This window comes from Typopeltis vanoorti, chromosome 21 (assembly GCF_054136105.1).
Source record: "Typopeltis vanoorti isolate ZY-2024b chromosome 21, IOZ_Tvanoo_1.0, whole genome shotgun sequence".
Classification (NCBI taxonomy): Eukaryota; Metazoa; Arthropoda; class Arachnida; order Uropygi; family Thelyphonidae; genus Typopeltis; species Typopeltis vanoorti.
In genome coordinates, this window is record NC_143569.1 from 56,562,619 (window position 1) to 56,582,585 (window position 19,967).

Here is a 19,967-nt window from a genome sequence, read left to right on the forward strand (position 1 = left end):
GCAAACAAAGTTTGCACCTGAAAGTATCTTCAGGACTGGGGTAAGGTAGTACAACACCAGGCAACTCATTGCAAAGGTGGAGCAAGCTAACATCACTCCTATCTCAGTATCTCCCATAATGCAAAACACATCTCCTTGCGGATATGTATAATGTTATGCATTAAGGGAAGGGCCACTACCCAGACTAGTTTCGACCTTTATTGAGGTCTCTTCAGTGGGAGCCAGGCCCAAGTGGAGATACCAGGCAGAAGCATTAGCAAGGTCATCTCGACCTATAGGAGTTGCCAAACAGTGTGCCACCTTTTTATTAAATTACTCTGGATTTATAGAAAGATGTTGGAAGTTTATTTTTCACTTGGTTAGACTATAATAAATTTAGTTTAGTCGAAACTAGTCTGGGTAGTGGCCCTTCCCTATCCACAAGGAGATGTGTTTTGCATTATGGGAGATACTGAGATAGGAGTGATGTTAGCTTGCTCCACCTTTGCAATGAGTTGCCTGGTGTTGTACTACCTTACCCCAGTCCTGAAGATACTTTCAGGTGCAAACTTTGTTTGCTCACACTTGGATAAAGAATTAAACTAAATTTATTATAGTCTAACCAAGTGAAAAATAAACTTCCAATAGACAAGAACAAGCCCATAGGATTCCCATACCTTATATCAAAGGCATCTCCAAATGGCTCTCGAAAATTATGAAGAAACACAATCTTGCTGCCACCTACAAACCCATCAACCAGATCCACAACTTGTTACTTTTGCTACTACCTGGTGTATGCAAGGTTCCATGCTCCTGTAAACTCTCTTATTATGGACAGACAGGCAGATTAGTTTTTAAACACATTTCAGAACATCAAGACCATATCCGCCTCATCAAACTACAAAAATCAGGCCTCGCTCAACACGGAGTTGAAAACCCAAACCACAAGATCCACTGGGAAAAGACAAAACTCCTACACAGATCTTCATATAAATATGAATGCTTATATAAAGAAAGTGCTGAAGCCCTACTTCACACACCAAATCTAAACCGCAATGATGTTCTTGCCATCCCTAAAGTATGGGAAATTGTCATACAAAATCGTGTAAAAATAACTTAATTGTAATTTAATTTAATTCAATTTAAGTTCAGGCCGCAACGTGCCACTGCACGCAATTTGGATTCCATTGTACGTATGCACCCTATCCTTTGTGTCATTCCTAGTATTGTTCTACTGTACCGATGATGTCCTAAGATACCTAGGACGAAATATTTACATAATAAAAAACCTACTACTGTGGTTCACATGTGTTAAATTTAGTCATGAATTCTCCACAGGTTTCTCTATATAATCAAGCACCACATATTGTGGCAGTTTTTTGATCGCAATAATATCTGTGTGTGTGTGTGGGGGGGGGGACTACAAATGTGTTTGTTTTAGGATATATTAGAAAACAATAAGAAGAATACTATTTGTGATTGGTATATGTGAAGTACTAAAAAAGGTGTAAATAAGTGAACTATTATTGAGCCATATGAGAATGAGAAATATAAGGGAGAGAAAGAAAACTTATGAATAGAAATACTTCATTACTGGCAAAATTAATAATTATTAACAAGTAACATTTGTGATATTGTCCTGTAAGTTGCTGAGTGGAGTGAATAATATGTGATTTTATAAACTTTAGACATGTATTATGTGCATTTATAATGGCATAATAAAAAATATATATATATATACGAGGAGAAGAAACAAGATTTTTTTGTGAACTATAAATAACGAATGAATAATAAATAGTGGCTGTATACATTTGGTAGCTCAGTAAATAAATATTGGGGGGGGGACTAAATCCAATGAACTAATAATACTGATCAGGTGATTCATTTACACATGGCATGAATTTGTCATCAGTTTTGTTTTAGTTATATTAATCTTTAAACCTTTTTGTTCATGTTTTCTCTGCCGAGGTCATTCAGCATTTCCTGGGCTTCTTTATTTTTTGCTAAAAGAGCAATGTTATCTACAAACATAAGTGATTGAGATTTTTTCCATTAATGTTAATTCCATAGTTCTTCCAAGAGACATTCTTAAAGATTTCTAATATAGTAGAAAACAATTTTAATGATATAGGATCTCCTTGCCTTGCTTCTCTCTCAATACCAAATTCCCTTCCCTGATGTTGTAACAGTGATATTAAATTAAACAACACAAACTCTTCCACGTTTGATTGCTCGATGGTTCTTAACTATTTTTTTAAAAAATCTTTTTACATCCATAATTTCTTTAATTAATTACATTAAGTTACAGCAATAACAGGCAATGAAACATGTTTGATTTAAATTATTAATGACAAATTATATTGTTATTAGATAATTGTTTATTATTAATGGAATTTTATCACATACTATCATTTAAAAAATTAATCATCATGAAAACAATTTTCCAATAAATAAATTAGATCACAGCCATTACCAGTCTATAATTCTCCACTTTGTGATTCACCTCCCTTTTTAAGTTATTCCAAATTGACAATTTCTTTAATTTGCCAAATCAATAAATTCAATTAATTTTTCTGCCATAGTATTATACCAAACTTCTAAAACATTCATTCATTCATGCTCTGCAACAGAAACATTGTGGGCCATTATGCTGTGCGTGTGTTATGTTTGTCAGTTGTGCATTAATGCTAAGAATTCAGCATCTGAGACCTTGGTGCTGTTGAGCATGATACCACAAAAACAGATGTAGTTCATGCTGCTGAATTCTGATCCTGCATCATTATTATTTTTCTTTTTTACACCAATACTCTTTAGCAATGCCACTCAGATTCAGAAAATTTTCTTTAAGTGACATAAAACTTGTGTTATGCCACTTCAAGAACAATTGAGTACTTAAGTGTTGATTTTTTCCATCTTTTTTTTTTTTTGTATTTATTAGGAGTCTTTTCAATATATTAAGAGAACACACAAGATCTGAATGGGAAAAGTATGAAAGAGTGAGAAAATGGGAATAAGGAGAAGGTAATGTATGGAGATTCAATGATAAAAGATGTATTTAACGAGAAAGTAACGAAAGCATCTTTCCTAGGTGTGGAATAAAGGATGTAAGTGAAGCTGCTAGTTTAGAGAAGAAGTGAAAGAATTGATTGTTTTGGAAGGCATAAATGATTCAAAAGGAGAGAGAGATGTGCAATGAGCAAAGATCTGGAATAGTTGATAGAAGTGAAAAAGAAGAATGAGAAAGTAAAGACTGTGAGTCTGCTGTCTCAGTATGACAAGATTGACTTGAGAAAAAGAAAAACGGCCATGATTGCTAATGAGTCAATGAGAAAGATTGTAGAGGAATGGTTTGTGGTTACAGATGGAATGAATTTGATGGACACACATGTGCGCACACGTATGTACAGAAATGATTATGCAATGCTGAATGAAGTTTCATAGGTTTCAAATCTGAATGGGTTGATAATGCTATAAGTATTAGAAAACAGGTGTTTTTGGCATTGATCAGGTTGATTTTGCCAAAATTATCAGCATCAGCAAGACCTGGTTGATGGAAAATGAAGTGGTTATAGGGATAGAAGGGAGGGGATATTGCATTTCCATGGAGGACACAGGGAATAAAATAGGAGGAGTGGGTAGTATTGCTGATGATAAGTGAAGAACTTCAACCAACAAAAATATAAGGAGGATTTTAGGTTTAAGGGAGATGGTTAATTTCAAGCTCTTTGGTGTGAAATAGATGTTAAACAGGACAAAATATTAAAACAAACACATTATGATCGCACCACAGGTTTCGTTATTTAAAAAAGAACAAAATATATTGTTCACTGCTACGGATCAGAGGGTTCACAGAAATACATGGATGTGATGCATCAGCAAATTGGCATGATGAGTACAGGCTGAGAAATTACAGGGGAGTTCAACAATAGGAACAGGCTGGATAGAGAAAAGGGTTCATGACAAGATGGAAATGGAATTTATACAGTTACTAAGGAATAATTACTTGAAACAGCATGTCAAGGAGGGCACCAGGGGCTTGAAGTGTTGGATCTGGTATGCGATGCGGATGTGGTTATGGATATACATCAAAAGATATATCCATAACCACAATAGATGCTTTGTCTCCAATTGGATAAAGTAACCATGTAATCTTGTTCTGGGAGTTCGTTAAATTGGAATTCTCAGTCAAGAAAGGGGAACTACAAAACTGACAATTATGACAAACTGTATACCCAGGGATCAGGAGGATAAACTAAGGGGGGGGGGTAGGTGAATAAATAGTGATAAATAAAGTAGGAGCTGTAAAATAAAATAAAATAAAACCACAATAGATGCTTTGTCTCCAACTGGATAAAGTAACCATGTAATCTTGTTCTGGGAGTTCGTTAAATTGGAATTCTCAGTCAAGAAAGGGGAACTACAAAACTGACAATTATGACAAACTGTATACCCAGGGATCAGGAGGATAAACTAAGGGGGGGGGGGGGGGGGGGGGGGGTAGGTGAATAAATAGTGATAAATAAAGTAGGAGCTGTAAAATAAAATAAAATAATAAATAAAAAACATTGTGGAGGAAATATAAATAAAAAAATGATCAGAATACACGAGCAATACAAAGTGCAGGCAAGAAGGGTGACTAGCATGGTAAGAAAGGCTAAATCAGATTACGAGAGAAAATTAGCTAACCAGGCAAAAGTAAATGCATGTTTTTTTTTTTTTAATATTTATTATTTATTTATTTTTTAAGAAGCAAGTAAGAGAAAGAACGATTATGGAATGATGCTGATGGTAGGAATACAAAAAATGACAAAAGAAATAGTTGAGTGATTACTTTGCCAGGATGTATCGTAAAGGTGGAGATACGGCATGTTGGTGTGAGAACTGGGGTAGATGAACTAGAGATGGTCATCATACCGAAAAATGTCAACATGAATACAGTGGTGGGACTGGATGGCATGTCTGCTCATGTGCTAAGAGAATTAGCAGTGCTTTTGACAAAGTTGTTTAATATAAGGTTCAGCTATGGCAAGGTTCCAAGGAAGTGGAAAGAGGATAAGATAGTTCTATTACATACAGGTTGGCTCCTAGACAGATGTAACAAATTATAGATGAATTAGTATCCCAGGAGTGGTGATTAAAGTATTGGAAATGTCGGATAAAAATAACCTCCAGGAATGGGTGGATAGGAATATGGCACTCTATGGGAACAGCATGGTAAAAGGTAAGTTCTGCCTTAACAATTTTCTCACATTTTATAATAGTGATAGCAAAATTAGATAAGGGAAATAGCTATATCACGATAATGCTGAGACTATTACATAAATTGGAGCAAATGGGAATGGATAAGAACCTGGTGGCATGGATGGGGAGTGCTCCATATAAAAACCAGACAGTAATATATTGTGGAGCAGAATCTAAGAGAATGAGGGTGATTAGTTGAATGTCTTAAGGTTCTGTACTAGAGACTTATTGATATATAGAACATGATTTAAGAGGTGGTGGTGGTGAGAAAACAGTTGTTTGATGATGTTCCAAAACTAGAGAGTGTAAGAGTTGATAAATGTGATGGATATCCTGCAGGATTATTCAGATAAATTGGGATTAATGGGCAAAGAATAATGGTTGTTATTTCAATGAAATGGATTACATACTGTGTATCACAATGATGGTATTATTTTGCAGGACATGAATGAGGCTAAAGATCTGGGGATAATAGTGAAAAAAAGAGTTGAAGTTCGGAGGGCATATTACAGAAGTTGGAAAAATAGCTCAAAGGATTACTTAGATGTTAAAAACCACTGACAAATAAAGGTAAGGAGGTTATTGTCCCTCTTTATAAGGCTAGGATTTGGCATCTTGACTACTATGCACACATAGATTTGGTCGCCTGGGTTTCTCAGGGATAAGGAGGTAGTGGAGCAGATCCAGAGATGAGTAACCAAGATAGCAACAGGTCTGTATAATGCTTCCTATGAGGATGGATTGAAGGCAAGTAGGTTGCAAAGTTTTGTTAATAGGTGAAAAAGAGGAGACATTGTACTGGAAATGATAATATAGAATCCCTTTAGTAACACAAAAGAAATTTTTTCATATCTGACAAAGAACAACAGGGATCATTCTTGGAAGTTGTGTAACAGCATGGTTAGCAAGGATGTGCAGACTATTTTTTTTAGCTTTGAGAGTGGTGAATGGAATGGCTTGCTAGAAGTAGCTGTGAGTGCTCTGATGGTGAATGAATTTAAGTAGAGGCATGATAGGCATTGTAAACTATCAATTGTAAACTGACTGACAAAAACCTGTGACGCACTGCTGTTGCTAATGCTGGCATCTGAGGACTAAAGAAGCAAATGTGCAAAAGATGTGCACGAAACAATAAAATCGCTAAATTCTATTTCTAATTATACTACGAGGGTGGTCTGAAAAGTTCTCGGCCTCAACCATAGATGGCAACACTATCAGCAAGATTTTTTTTTTTTTCTAAGTTTGTACATCTGTCATAAGCATCCATGTAAAATTGCAAATCATTCTATCAAGTAGTTTGTTTTATACAGCTGTCTGAAGCAAAAATGTTGTCTGTATCCTTTGAAATGGATAAAATTGAGTATCATGCAGTCATAAAATTCTTCGTAAAAGAAGGTTTAATGCCAAAAGAAATTCATTCTAAGTTCATAAAAGTTTATGGGCACTCCTGTCCTATGTTTTTGACAATTAAGAAATGGGTTGCTGAGTTTAAACATGGCCGTACCAGCCTTGAAGATGATCCACGTGAAGGACATCCAAAAAGTGTAACAACACCAGAAATCATTGATGAAGTGCACAATATGGTATTAGATGACTGGCAAGTCAAAGTGCATGAAATTTCAGAGACTATAGGCATTTCAAAAGAACGTGTAGGATATATTTTGCATGAAGAATTGCATATGAAAAATCTTTGCGCAAGATGGGTGCCGCGCTTGCTCACAGCAGCTCAACAATGCACTCGCATGAAAATCTCTTTACAGTGCTTGGAGGGTTTTAACAAGAATAAATTTCATGCATCGATTTATTACTATGGATGAGCCTTGGATTCACCGTTACACAAAGAATCCAAACAATGGACAGAAGCTGGTTGTTCAGTGCCAAAGAAGACAAAGTTGGTTCCATCAGCAAGAAAGGTCATGGCATCAGTGTTTTGGGATGCATTTTGTTTATTAATTATCTTGAAAAGGGTAAAACAATAATGGGGAATATTATTCCGATCTTTTAACCAGACTAGACAAAAAAATTCGTGAGAAAAGACCCAGTTCGCAGAAGGGAAAAAAATCATCTTTCATCAGGACAATGCACCTGACCTAAAGGTATTTTAGCAATGGGAAAATTAAGGGATCTGTACTATGAATTGTTGGAACATCCACCCTATTCCCCCAGATTTGGCTCCCTCTGACTTCTGTCTCTTCCCAAAACTAAAACTCTTCCTTGCTGGTCAGCATTTTTCTTCGAATCAAGAGTTGATTGCAGCTGTAGAGGGGCATTTTGCAGATCTTACTGAGAACCACTGCAGGGACGAGACAATGGCGCTGGAGCATTACTAGAATAAATGTATTAGTCTTAAGGGAGATTATGTTAAAAAATAAAAATAATTTTGAAATTATAAATTCAATTTTTCATTGTTAAGTCGAGAACTTTTCAGACAACCCTCATATTATCTACATATCTCACTATATGGCATAAAATGAGAAAAGGTGAATACTACAATGTGAAATTTGACTCAACTGAACTGGTAAGACTTATAATGAAGGTTTATTTTCTTGATCCTGAGAATTAGTAATAATATTTTTGGTTTATAGATCAAGTGTTGATCAATTTTATTAACTTAACCAACTAGTTTCGCCAAACTTTAACTGTTGGTATCTTCAGGGCACTTACATATAGGCTGAAACAATCTCACAATTATGTGTAACTATAAAACTGACAAGAATAACTGTAAAAAACTGACTAGAATAATTACAAATAAAATAGTATCGAATGTGCGTGAAACATGTATCGCGTGTACAAGATTAGCTAGCTGTTACTAAGGAACTTTCTGTAGTTTGTATTAAAGTTCATTTCTTTTGTTTTTAAAGATTTGATTAGGGTTTTCCATATCTCTGGGAGTATTAGGCCTTGATTTCTGTGAAGGTTGACAGTAAAACGGGCGACTGTGGCTGCTTCTTTGAAAATTCTTGAATGGTAATCTTCCTCTAAGTAAGGGGAACAACTTTTGTCCCACTCGATGACATGGTTAGTTGTAGAGAAATGAGACGATAGGCCAGAAATGTCCAGTCTGTTGTTTTTGACATAGCCAATGTGCTTTTTTTGCCTGATTTCAAGGCTTCTCGAAGTCTGTCCGATGTAACTAGAACCACATGAGCATGGAATATTATAAACTCCAGCATATTTATAGAAAGGGTGGTTGTCTTTTGGAGATCTTAGTAGTTTATGAATAGATTCTATTGGTTTAAATGTTACTCTTATTTTGTGTTGTTTGAGAGGTTGGTGAGCTTAAAATTGATCAACACTTGATCTATAAACCAAAAATATTATTACTAATTCTCAGGATCAAGAAAATAAACCTTCATTATGAATAAAGTCAATGGTGACAAGAAAATCAAGGTATGCCGTTTTGAAATCCTAAAATGTAAAAAGGCAAGGTTACTAAACCACCTCACTTTTTTAAAACGTTGCCGAGATAACTGTATAATTCCTAAGTTTTGACTTCTTAAACCGCTTTTCAATACTAGACAAGCTAAAAATATTTATTCCAAGACATCGATGTTACTCATTCGTGAAAGGTTACATCACACAAGATTTGTGCTTAGTCAAATTGACTCACAATGTTATGAACTGTTCATGGATCTCTCCAGCTCTTTAGATGGGAAAATTTGGCAGGTCTTAGATAGAAAGATTAATACCAGTTTCACCAAAGCTTTCAACAAAAGCCGACAGACCCAGATTAAAAAATTCAACTACCTTTATACCACCCACAATGAGTCTAAACCTTCTCTACCGGACAACCAAGTTATTCTTAATTTCTCAAACCACATCTTAAAGAAACCTGAAATCGCTATTCTCAAGAAAGGTTTCAACTATGCAATAGTTCCTCAACAGATTCCTAAGGTAGATTTCATCTGTAGTCTAGAAAAAGGAATCTCATGATTACTGCCTCACAAAGCAAATGATCTAAGACTAAAAAGTTGTATAATACTTTCCTCTCCCTATTCCACAAAACAAAACTTCTCCTCATTGGATAGAAGAACTATTCATAATTTAAAAAACAAGAAGGACATCATAATACTTAAAGCAGATAAAGGAAACAGTACTGTAATACTGAACTCAAAGGACTATGAGGACAAAGTACACCATCTACTATCTGACTTGTCCGTTTACCATCTTTTAACAAAAGATCCGACATTAAAAAACCACCATGATACCAATGAATTACTATGTAATTTATCCAAATGGCCAACAGACTTGATTAAAAACTAAAATCCATGCATCCTTTAACTCCGAGACTCTATGGCGTTCCAAAAGTGCACAAAGATGGTATTCCTTTACGCCCAATCGTTGATGCAATAAACTCTCCTACCTACTTATTGTCAAAACATCTCTCGAAACTCTTACAACAACACATCCACAATTCAGAGAGTTACATTAAAAACTCCAAACATTTTGTGGAAAAGCTAAAAAAACATCGACATATCGGATAATGATCTTCTAGCCAGCCTAGATGTCACCCCTCTCTTTACAAACGTTCCTATAGTGGAGGTCATTGACATCTTAAGTACCATGTTCCCACAAGATATAACCTCATTGTTTGCTCACTGCCTAAATTTTAACTACTTTTCGTGGAAAAATAAGATCTACCAACAATTAACAGGCTTGGCGATGGGGAGCCCACTCTCATCTTCATGTGCTGACCTCTTTATGGAAGACTTAGAAAATAAAATCCTATCCCAAATTATTCCCAAACCTAAAATTTGGTTCAGATATGTGGACGATATCTTCATCGTGTGGAACAACAACAAAGATGACCTATATGATTTACTCAAAAAGATCAACTCCTTCCATCATTCTATTAAATTTACTCTGGAACTTGAAAAAGAAAAATAACTACCGTTTTTAGACATCTTAATCAAAAAACAAATTGATGGCAGTATAAATCTATCGGTGTACAGAAAACCGACCAATAGAGGTCGCTACCTACATTTCAGCTCCTCTCACCACATCTCACATAAACTCAGCGCTGTACACATGTTAAAGAAGAGAGCAATTTGCATCACAACAGACAACGAGACCCATCAAGATGAGTTAACATTAATTTCCAACAATCTGTACTTGAACGACTATCCAAGATGACTAGTCAATAAAGTCCTTTTCTCTGAACCATCACAAAAAGAACAAGAAGATATTCAATATATAAAAACTATTGCAATTCCATTTGTAAGTGGCATCTCCTACAAGCTCGCCAACCTCCTCAAACAACACAAAATAAGAGTAACATTTAAACCAATAGAATCTATTCGTAAACTACTAAGATCTCCAAAAGACAACCACCCTTTCTATAAATATGCTGGAGTTTATAATATTCCATGCTCGTGTGGTTCTAGTTACATCGGACAGACTTCGAGAAGCCTTGAAATCAGGCAAAAAGAGCACATTGGTTATGTCAAAAACAACAGACGGGACATTTCTGGCCTATCGTCTCATTTCTCTACAACTAATCATGTCATCGAGTGGGACAAAAGTTGTCCCCTTACTTAGAGATTACCATTCACGAATTTTCAAAGAAGCAGCCACAGTGGCCCGTTCTACTGTCAACCTTAACAGAAATTAAGGCCTAATATACTCCCAGAGACATGGAAAACCTTAATCAAATCTTTAAAAACAAAAGAAATGAACTTTAATACAAACTACAGAAAGTTCCTTAGCAACAGCTAGTTAATCTTGTACACGTGATACGCGTTTCACGCACGTTCGATACTATTTTATTTGTAATTATTCTAGTCAGTTTTTTACAGTTATTCTTGTCAGTTTTATAGTTACACATAATTGTGAGATTGTTTCAGCCTATATGTAAGTGCCCTGAAGATGCCAACAGTTAAAGTTTGGTGAAACTAGTTGGTTAAGTTAATAAAATTGATCAATGCTTGATCTATAAACCAAAAATATTATTGGTAAAAGACTTGTTTAATAACTGTACTGATGATGTCTTGTGATACTTAAAATAAAATATTTATATATTATTTATTATAAAGTTAATTACTGTGGCATACATGTGAATTTATAGTTGAAAAAATTATGGAAACAACTACTGTGTTAGAGTAAAACTTTAGTTTAATATAAACCAAAATAAACATTCAACGTTTCAACCTTCACGTTAGGGCCATCATCTTGAGATACACATATATACAAAAAAACAAGCTGCACCACAATCTACATGGTAGCTAAAGTCACTGATCAACTATTAAAACTAATGGCCTGACCTCTGATGGGGAAAAAAAACTTTTACTACAACAAAGCTAGTCCTGTTATTATTATTATCTATTAGGTTACAAAATTAAATTAAGCTGGAGAGTAACATATTCACACACACACACACACACACACACACACAAAAAAAAATAAATAAATAAAATAAAAATAATTATATAAGTATACGTATAAATTACAACAAACTGGTATGGATAGTGGCCAATAAAAGTTGAAAAACTGCTTAAAGTCCTAAAGTCAGGGTTTGCTGGAAGATGGCACACATTCATTATAGTTTTCCAGCAAACCCTGACTTTGGGACTCAAAGCAGTTTTTCAGCTTTATTGGCCACTATCCATTCCAGTTTTTTGTAATTTATACACAAGTATTTTTTTTTTATTATTTCTATTTTTTATTTTATTTTATTTATTTATTTGTGTGTGAACATATTACTCTCCAGCTTAATTTAATTTTGTAACCTAATAGATAACAACAGGACTTTAGCTTTGATGTAAAAAGGTTCCCCCCTGCATCAGAGGTCAGGCCAGTTTTTAACAGTTGATCAGTAACTTTAGTATACCATATAGATTGTAGTGCAGCGCGTTTGTGTGTGTGTGTGTGTGTGCGCTCCAGATGATGACCTTAATGTGAAGGTCAAAATGTCAAGTATTTATTTTGGTTTATATTAAACTAAAGTTTTACTCTAGCACAGTAGTTGTTTCCATAATTTTCATGATGTATTCTGATCACCGTGTAAGTATGAAGGAAAGGATATTTGGAAAAAAAAAATGTGTTTCTCTGCTAATCATGGAAGCAGTATCACAGTATGCAGACACTTACTGTATAACAACTCCCATTATGACAAAGTGAAAATCTTATCCTGTTAAGTTTGATAGATAAAGGAATCTCGTTGATACACCCCCTCACAAAAAAATCAACTTATAAATAATGTATTATGTACGATTATGCATTACTTGGTTTCAACATCTAGTTGCTCTTCCAACTGCGATATTTTTGTTTCTAGTGCTGCAATCGTTGCTTTAGTCCTGGCACGTTGAGAAGTTTCAAGGTCTTGTAGCTTGGCACGTAATTCTTTATTCTAAATGAAAACATTGATATATTTTTTAAAACAAGAAAACTAAAGCTATAATAAAATCATTAACCATTAAAATATAAACACCAATCCTGAATTAAAAAACTTATTAACATGTCATGAATGATACATGCTTGTTCTACATAAATACAATGCAACACAGTTCATTCTAGAAGCTAATTTTTGAAATTAAAAAGAGAATCCTCTAATTTCAGAGAATGTTGAAAATACAGATGAGAAACAAACAATGGGTGTTATTGCAAAGGTGTTCATATTGAGTAAGATGAGTTGTTTCCATGTCATTAAATCTTTGTCATATTGTTTCTGTGTACTCCTAGAACAGTTTGACTTGTTTTCATCCATATATTATCCAAGAGTTAGCAAACAAAAGTTTATATATGAAACATCTTCATGACTATGTAAAATAAGAATGCAAATAAAAATACAATTTCTTGTTGAGTGAAATACTTTCCTATCCAGCAGAAAACTTATTGCAGTTTGTTTTTTTATAAGGGAAATGACCTTAATCCATCTGAGAATAGCCTGACTTGGTAAAAAGTTAGATAATAATTTCTAGTGCATTTGACAGGATTTTATTCGGAGGAATGTAAGGGATGAGTGAAGATGGTAGAAATGATCTGTACAAAGGGGAACATTAGGAATGGCTTTTTCACTTCAAAAATATAAAACTAACATTTTAAGCAACATGCAAGTCTAAAATATTCATCAAGTCTAAGGCTCCCTTTGATTTGAAGAAAACATAAAAAAAGACTATGGATTACTGGAGATCCTTTAGTCACCTGGGTTTTCTGGCACTGAGGAGGTGACGAAGCAGATCCAGATATGAGTGACCAAGATAGTGACAGGTTTATAGACTGCTTTCTATGAAGATGAAGTGAAGGTGTGTGGGCTATGAAGTTTAGCTGTCATGTAGAAAAGAGAGAATATGCTGTAATCAAGTCTTGATCAGATAACTGTTTGATATAAATGGAACAATGAACATCTGTTGGCATTCCAAGAGGTGGAATGGCATTTTAAGAGGTGGAATGTCTTATGTAAGGAACAATGATTTTCTTGGTATATAATGATGGGCTATTAGTAGAATGACTTCAAAATGCACTGTAATTTGGAGGGTAAATATCCATTATGAATCATTGTCTTTTATACATTGCAATTCTTGTCTGAGTATGTCCTCAGAGGAACAGATTGCATGCTCTGTGGACAAGACTCTTGACAATGCAGAGTTTTTGTGAAGGGTGGTGCATAGAGTTCTGAAAAATGTTCCTTAAAAAAAAATATATAAAAAATTATATACACTAATGAACTGCTTATCTGACCACACCAGGAACACAATTTGTTAAGACACTTCTGATAATTGAAAGGTGTTGTTTTCAAGGCCATATAAATGGTAGAAAGTCAGTTCTTTCATTTCCTGGTGGATTCATTTGGCATGTCACATATATACTTTTATTCATTGTATGTGAATAATATGTAATTCTAGATGCAAATATCTTAATGTTAGTAGTAAATTTAAATTTAGTCATTTTCTTGTTTAACAAGCTCTAGGCTATACACTGTTACAAGATGTAAAAAAGCTCTCTTTTGTCTTTCGGCTATGTCTGTTTACAACTGTGTTAATGACTATGTCCTCAGTTCCCATGGGTTCCTAATAGCACCACATGACTGGCTGGAGAGTAAAACAGAAGCAAAACAGAAGCACTTTGTGACCTTTGTTCAGTTCTTTCATGTTTCATTTAGCATTGTGCTTTCACTTTGATGATGTGATGAGATACTCATGAAATAGTGGTTTACATTAAATTTGTTATTTCATTACATAATTTTAGCTGTGGAGTCATAAGTATTAATAATCAAAAAGGGAGGAGTTTTTGGTATTGGTTCTTTATGTTTGTCAAAAGTTATAGGCATTAATGAGACTTGGTTGACTACACATTTATTGTAGGGGTATGGTATTATCAAGAAGGAAAGAGAAAACAGGACAGGGCAGAGATACTGACTCAGGAAGACAAGAGATATGAGAGGAAGCACATTTGATGCAATCTGGTGCGAGATAGAAACTAATAGGACAAACAATTGGCTACTTGTATAGGCGGGGGGTGAGGGTGCATGGGAAGATGTGGAACACATGCATTAGTATGAATGCAGGTTGGGTAATTATTATGAGGACCACCACCACTAGATTGGATGACTAGCGATGTGGTGCATAGGGTTGGTTGGGCCACCACAGTTTAATTTGTATACAAATGATATAGGAAGATTTGAAGATAGGAAGAAATGATTTGAAGGGAAATATACAACTGTTTGCTGATGATGCAAGATTGGATAGTGCAATAATTAATCAGGGTAATGTAGAGCATAAAGAACGATCTGAATAGCTGACAGTATAGACAAGTGGGAGTATAATTTGGAAAAGTTATGCATTTTGAGATGAAAAGATTACAAGTGAGTCTTCACAGCTCAGTCAGTACAGATGAAGCCCTTGGCTCAAAACACCTAGTTTGAAATCCTGTCTAGGATGCAAAGAACATTTATCAGGACTTTTCAATAGATGGCTAGTAGTCATATGAATGGCAGAGTTTCTCCTTGTGTAAACAAGACTTTTTCGCCCTGAAAAACAGGCAAACTGGCCAGCAAAATACGTGCGATTTACAGTCACAGCACACAATGCAGATATGATTAACCACCCAATCATAAGCAGTATCAGGTTTTTAAGAAGTCAGAAGTCAAGTTATTTGACCATGTCAGGCTGCTAAGCCTAATATGAAAGAGAAGATTATGAATTGTATACTACACTGATGGACCAGGCCAGGAAAATAAGCTAGGGTTTGGGGATCTCGGTAGATAGAGAGTTGAAGTTCAGGGGGAATAATGCAAACGTGGCTGAGGTATCTATGGGGATTACTTGATTACAAACACAAGTAGTGATAATGAAGTTATCATTCATCTTCAAAGGGCTTTGATATGGCCACATCTAGACTGCTGTGCACTGGTCACCTGGAGATGAGATGGTGGAGAGAATCCAGAGACAAGTGAGCAAGATGGTGAGAGGTCTGTGGGTGATGTTGGCAAGGGTATGCAGAATTTTTGCTTCAACTTTGATCCAATTATCATTCCATCATACTCGCATCAGTTCTACCAAAAACAATGAAGAAAGTCATCAACAATCAACAACAAACACACCTGGAATCCAACCAGTTAATCATTGACTACCAATATGGATTCTTCAGTTCAAAGCAGATCTCCTTACCAATGTAACCCATGTGTAGACAAAAGTTCTGGAAAGGTTTGGTGAAATCCATGTGGTCACTCTAGATATTTCCAAGGCTTTTAATTAAATCTGACACAAATTACCATCATATGGTGTCTCTCCACTTTGAGCAACTGGAAAATTGCCAATTGCCTCCTGATGTGCTGCATCTCATGGTAGACAAATTTCATCACAGAGTTCTAGTGTATTCCAATGATGGAATACACTAGGGCTCTGTACTTTTGTCCACATTCTTTATCTTATTCATAAATGAGCTACTATCACTTACTCAAATCCTATCCATAGTTTGCCTGATAACAGTACACTCCATTTCATTTGACAAACATTGCAAAGCACACATATCCCTAAGTTAGCAGATCTTCAATAATCAGTTCCCTGAACACCAACCTCCTGATTATATATTTCAGTTGGGGGTGAGGACAACCATATTAACTTCAATGCAAAATACAGTCTTGCCTCATTTTACACAAGAAAGACTGCTTCAACGTAACACTGTACAAATCCAAAATCGGCCTTATGATAATACTGTTCTCCCATATGTGCACCAAAATGAAGATATTGGATGCTCTCCAGAAGGTGATTCTGTTAACTGACAACCCTTCTCTTAGATACTCTTACACTATGAGATAGTGGCTGGAGTGGGTACTCCAGCCACCATCTCACAATGACTGATGCTATTTCCCCACTTTCTCTCAAACTCATAAACAGCTGTTGTCAACATTCATTCACTGTTCAACTCCAAACATAATTAACCACATATCAAGGACTACCACCTTTTGCTTGTTCAAAAAGCATACCAACAGGTTTCGTCTTTCTTCATGACCACCTGTCTACACACACACACACACACACACACACACACACACACACACACACACACACACACACACACAGAACTAATGTGCAATGCTTTGAAACCTCTCATGTGGGATTGAAAAAAATGTTACAATTCCAAATTTTCACCTACTAATATCATTCTTTCATAACATTCTTTCTTCTACTAGCTATCTACTAATGAACGAAATCTCTGGGATTTTTTTTAGCTCCATTGACCACTTGCTGCTTATAATGTCCTTTTGCTGTTCTTACAAGGAGACATATTCTTGCCCTGATTCCATAATGCCTTCTTTGAGGTGGCATGCTTAATTTCTTCATTCATCCATTTCACACCTATTTTATTTGACCTTCTAAACTTTGGAATATATTTAGACATTGCTTTTATATGTTTCATAATTCTAGCAAATAAAGAACATTTTATTTATTTTTAAGTCAAAACAAATCATATCATAAAGAAAGCTGGAATATTTTCTACAATACAAGGATTTAACTCTACAAATGAGCAAACTAGGTACTCCTTACCTCCATTTATACTGTATTGTTGTTCATTAAACAAACATTTTACAATAAGAAAAGCATGCTAAAATAAAAAACCCAAAATACATAAATGTATAGCATAAACTTCTTGCCTGTCTTTCTAGTAGAATACGGGCATTTTCAAGTTTCTGTGATAATGACCTCTCACTTGCCAAATCTGTTGTTAGTTGTTCAATCTAATAAAAAAAATAATTAAGAAATTAAATTAACTTAAAATATTATCTGTTCAGATAAAAATTCAGTTGAGTATTGCTTAGGATAAAATATTTTATAAATTGATATTTATGTAATAGTGAAAGACCTGTCACCATAAATTAAAGAAGCATCTATTTATTAATATTAAAAGAAATACTACTGTTTTTTAGCCAAGTGGAAAAACAATGCATGCCTTTGAAACTTTATAAAGGTGAACAGAGATCATTATGATTACTGTTCTTTTAAGTAGTGTAATACCACAGAAAATCTTGCACGTAAAGTTTGCCTCATGCATACTTTTGAGACTAAAGACAAAACAGTGTTCAGTTGCTTGGCTATAAAACAATGGGAATTTGGTGAAAATGTCTTCAATAGTATTTCTTACATCAAAAGACAGTTTTGATGTAAGAAATATGAAGAATGAAAAGTCAGAAGAATGGCTTTGCTGTTACTATGAACAGTTTCAAGGTAGAGGTTATATGGCATGAATCAATGTTAATTCAGAAAATCATAAAACTACAAATACAAGGGTGGGCTGAAAAGTTCTCGACCATAGATGGCAACTCTATCAGCAAGATTTTTTTCCCTAAGTTGGTACATCTGTCATAAGCATCCATGTGAAATTGCAAGTCATTCTATCAAGCAGTTTGTTTTATATAGCTGCCTGAAGCAAAAGTGTTGTCTGTATCCCTTGAAATGGATAAAATTGCGGTTATAAAATTCTTTGTAAAAGAAGGTTTAATACCAAAAGAAATTCATTTGAAGTTCATAAAAGTTTATGGGCACTCTTCTCCTTCATTTTCGATAATTAAGAAATGGGCTGCCGAGTTGAAACGTGGTATGGCCACATTTAAACTCGGCAGCCCATTTCTTAATTAATAATATATTAATTTCTAATATCCTTCTTTTAAGGTTACATGGTGATCAGCATTCATATTTACGAATTTAGGGACACAAAACACACATGTTGAAATGATTATTTTACTTATTAATAAAATAACACTTGACGTTTCGACCCCTGTATTGAAGTCATCATCAGAAAAATACATGTATATATGAAGACAAGCTACATGCCCTTGCTCTCTACACAGGTAAATTAAATCTATGCTGTTAATTGATCTTTTACTTAGCCTGACCTCTAGTGGTAAAAAAAAAAAAAACACAATAAACCCTGCTAAAGTCCTCCCATACTAAGCTTTTCTTCAGGATTTGTATAGTTCAGGTTGCTATTGAATGTTAAGAAAAAAAAACTTCAAGTTTTATTGTATTGAGATTTTTCTTTGGCTTGTTCTGGTTGTTATAATGGTTGAAAATGGGTCCTCCACATTCTTGAAATGGTTAGACAGTCATTTTTGTTCAGATTAGGATTGTGTTTGAGCATTTCACATGCTTCTTTAAATTTCCTCTTAAACCAGGTTTTGGTACAGTGTAGGGACTTAGTACCTTTCCAATCACTTCTGTGACATGTCTGGAGTGTGTGGTCTGGAAGGCCGGTTTTTTTGACAATGACCTCAATACAGGGGTCAAAACGTCAAGTGTTATTTTATTAATAATAAGTAAAATAATCATTTTAACACGTGTGTTTTATGTCCCTAAATTCGTAAATTAATTATTAATATATTTCTTAATTAATAATAACAATAACCATGCAAAAAAAAGGGAGAAAAAAAGCAACTCAAGGACAACTAGTGTGGATTTGAGAGAGACAAGAATACAAAAACATAAAGTTACATAAGGTAATAAATAAGAGCATAAACAGATATAAAAATCAGTGTAGGAAAACAAATGTAAAAAAATTCATAAAAACACGCAATAAACCAGGTGTTAAAAGCTTATATAAGTTGAACTGATAAAACTTATATATGTATAATTTATACACAGTGATAAATATTAACACTCTGTAAAAATAAAAAAATGGAAATAAATACATGATGAATCTGATAAAATCTGCTAGGTGTATCGTGTTCAGCGACAAAAAGAAGGTAGTCTATTACAACATGAATGATGGATAGTCCAGTGTCACATACATATAAGCATGTCACTCCTCATAGCTGGAAGAGTTAGATGACTATGACCTATGAGGAGCCGAGCAAAAGCAACTTCCTCTTTATGGTCCTTACCACAATTTAATTTTAAGCTTGATCTGATGGAGCTTATTACTGAACTCTCTATTCCATGATGTGAAAAAGTTTGATAATATGCTCATAATCAGTGTATGGGAAATGCAGGTAGTGGAAGCCTGAGAAATGAGCTGACCTAGCTGCAGTATCTGCAGCCTTGTTTCTCTTAATCACAATGAGGCTTGAAATTCAACAGAAGCATACATCCAAGTATATGTATGCTTCTGTTGAAGGACATGCTGGATTTGAGAGAGCACCTAGCAGCTAGACAACTTATTACCTATAGAGAACGTCCCGAATTTGTATGAGTGCACCTTTGGTAGGGTTGCAGTTTTATGTAGTTTGAAGCAAGCTATTGCACACAGCTCAGAAGTGGTGCTGCCTTTCACTGGGAAGTGAAAGGCAGCACTTCAGATAAGATAGAAGATTCCAC

At 34.8% G+C, this 19,967-nt stretch overlaps 1 protein-coding gene across 1 annotated transcript in view; it reads right to left on the reverse strand.

Moving 5' to 3' along the window:
- zip (myosin heavy chain 10) overlaps nucleotides 1–19,967 on the reverse strand; it is a 517,797-nt gene that overhangs the window by 17,529 nt on the left and 480,301 nt on the right. Inside the window, exons 36-37 of the mRNA XM_090411020.1 lie at nucleotides 17,312–17,395; nucleotides 12,441–12,565 (exon numbers count right to left, since the gene is read on the reverse strand). Coding sequence (XP_090267146.1) covers nucleotides 12,441–12,565; nucleotides 17,312–17,395 — 209 coding nt within the window. The remainder of the gene's footprint in view (nucleotides 1–12,440; nucleotides 12,566–17,311; nucleotides 17,396–19,967) is intronic.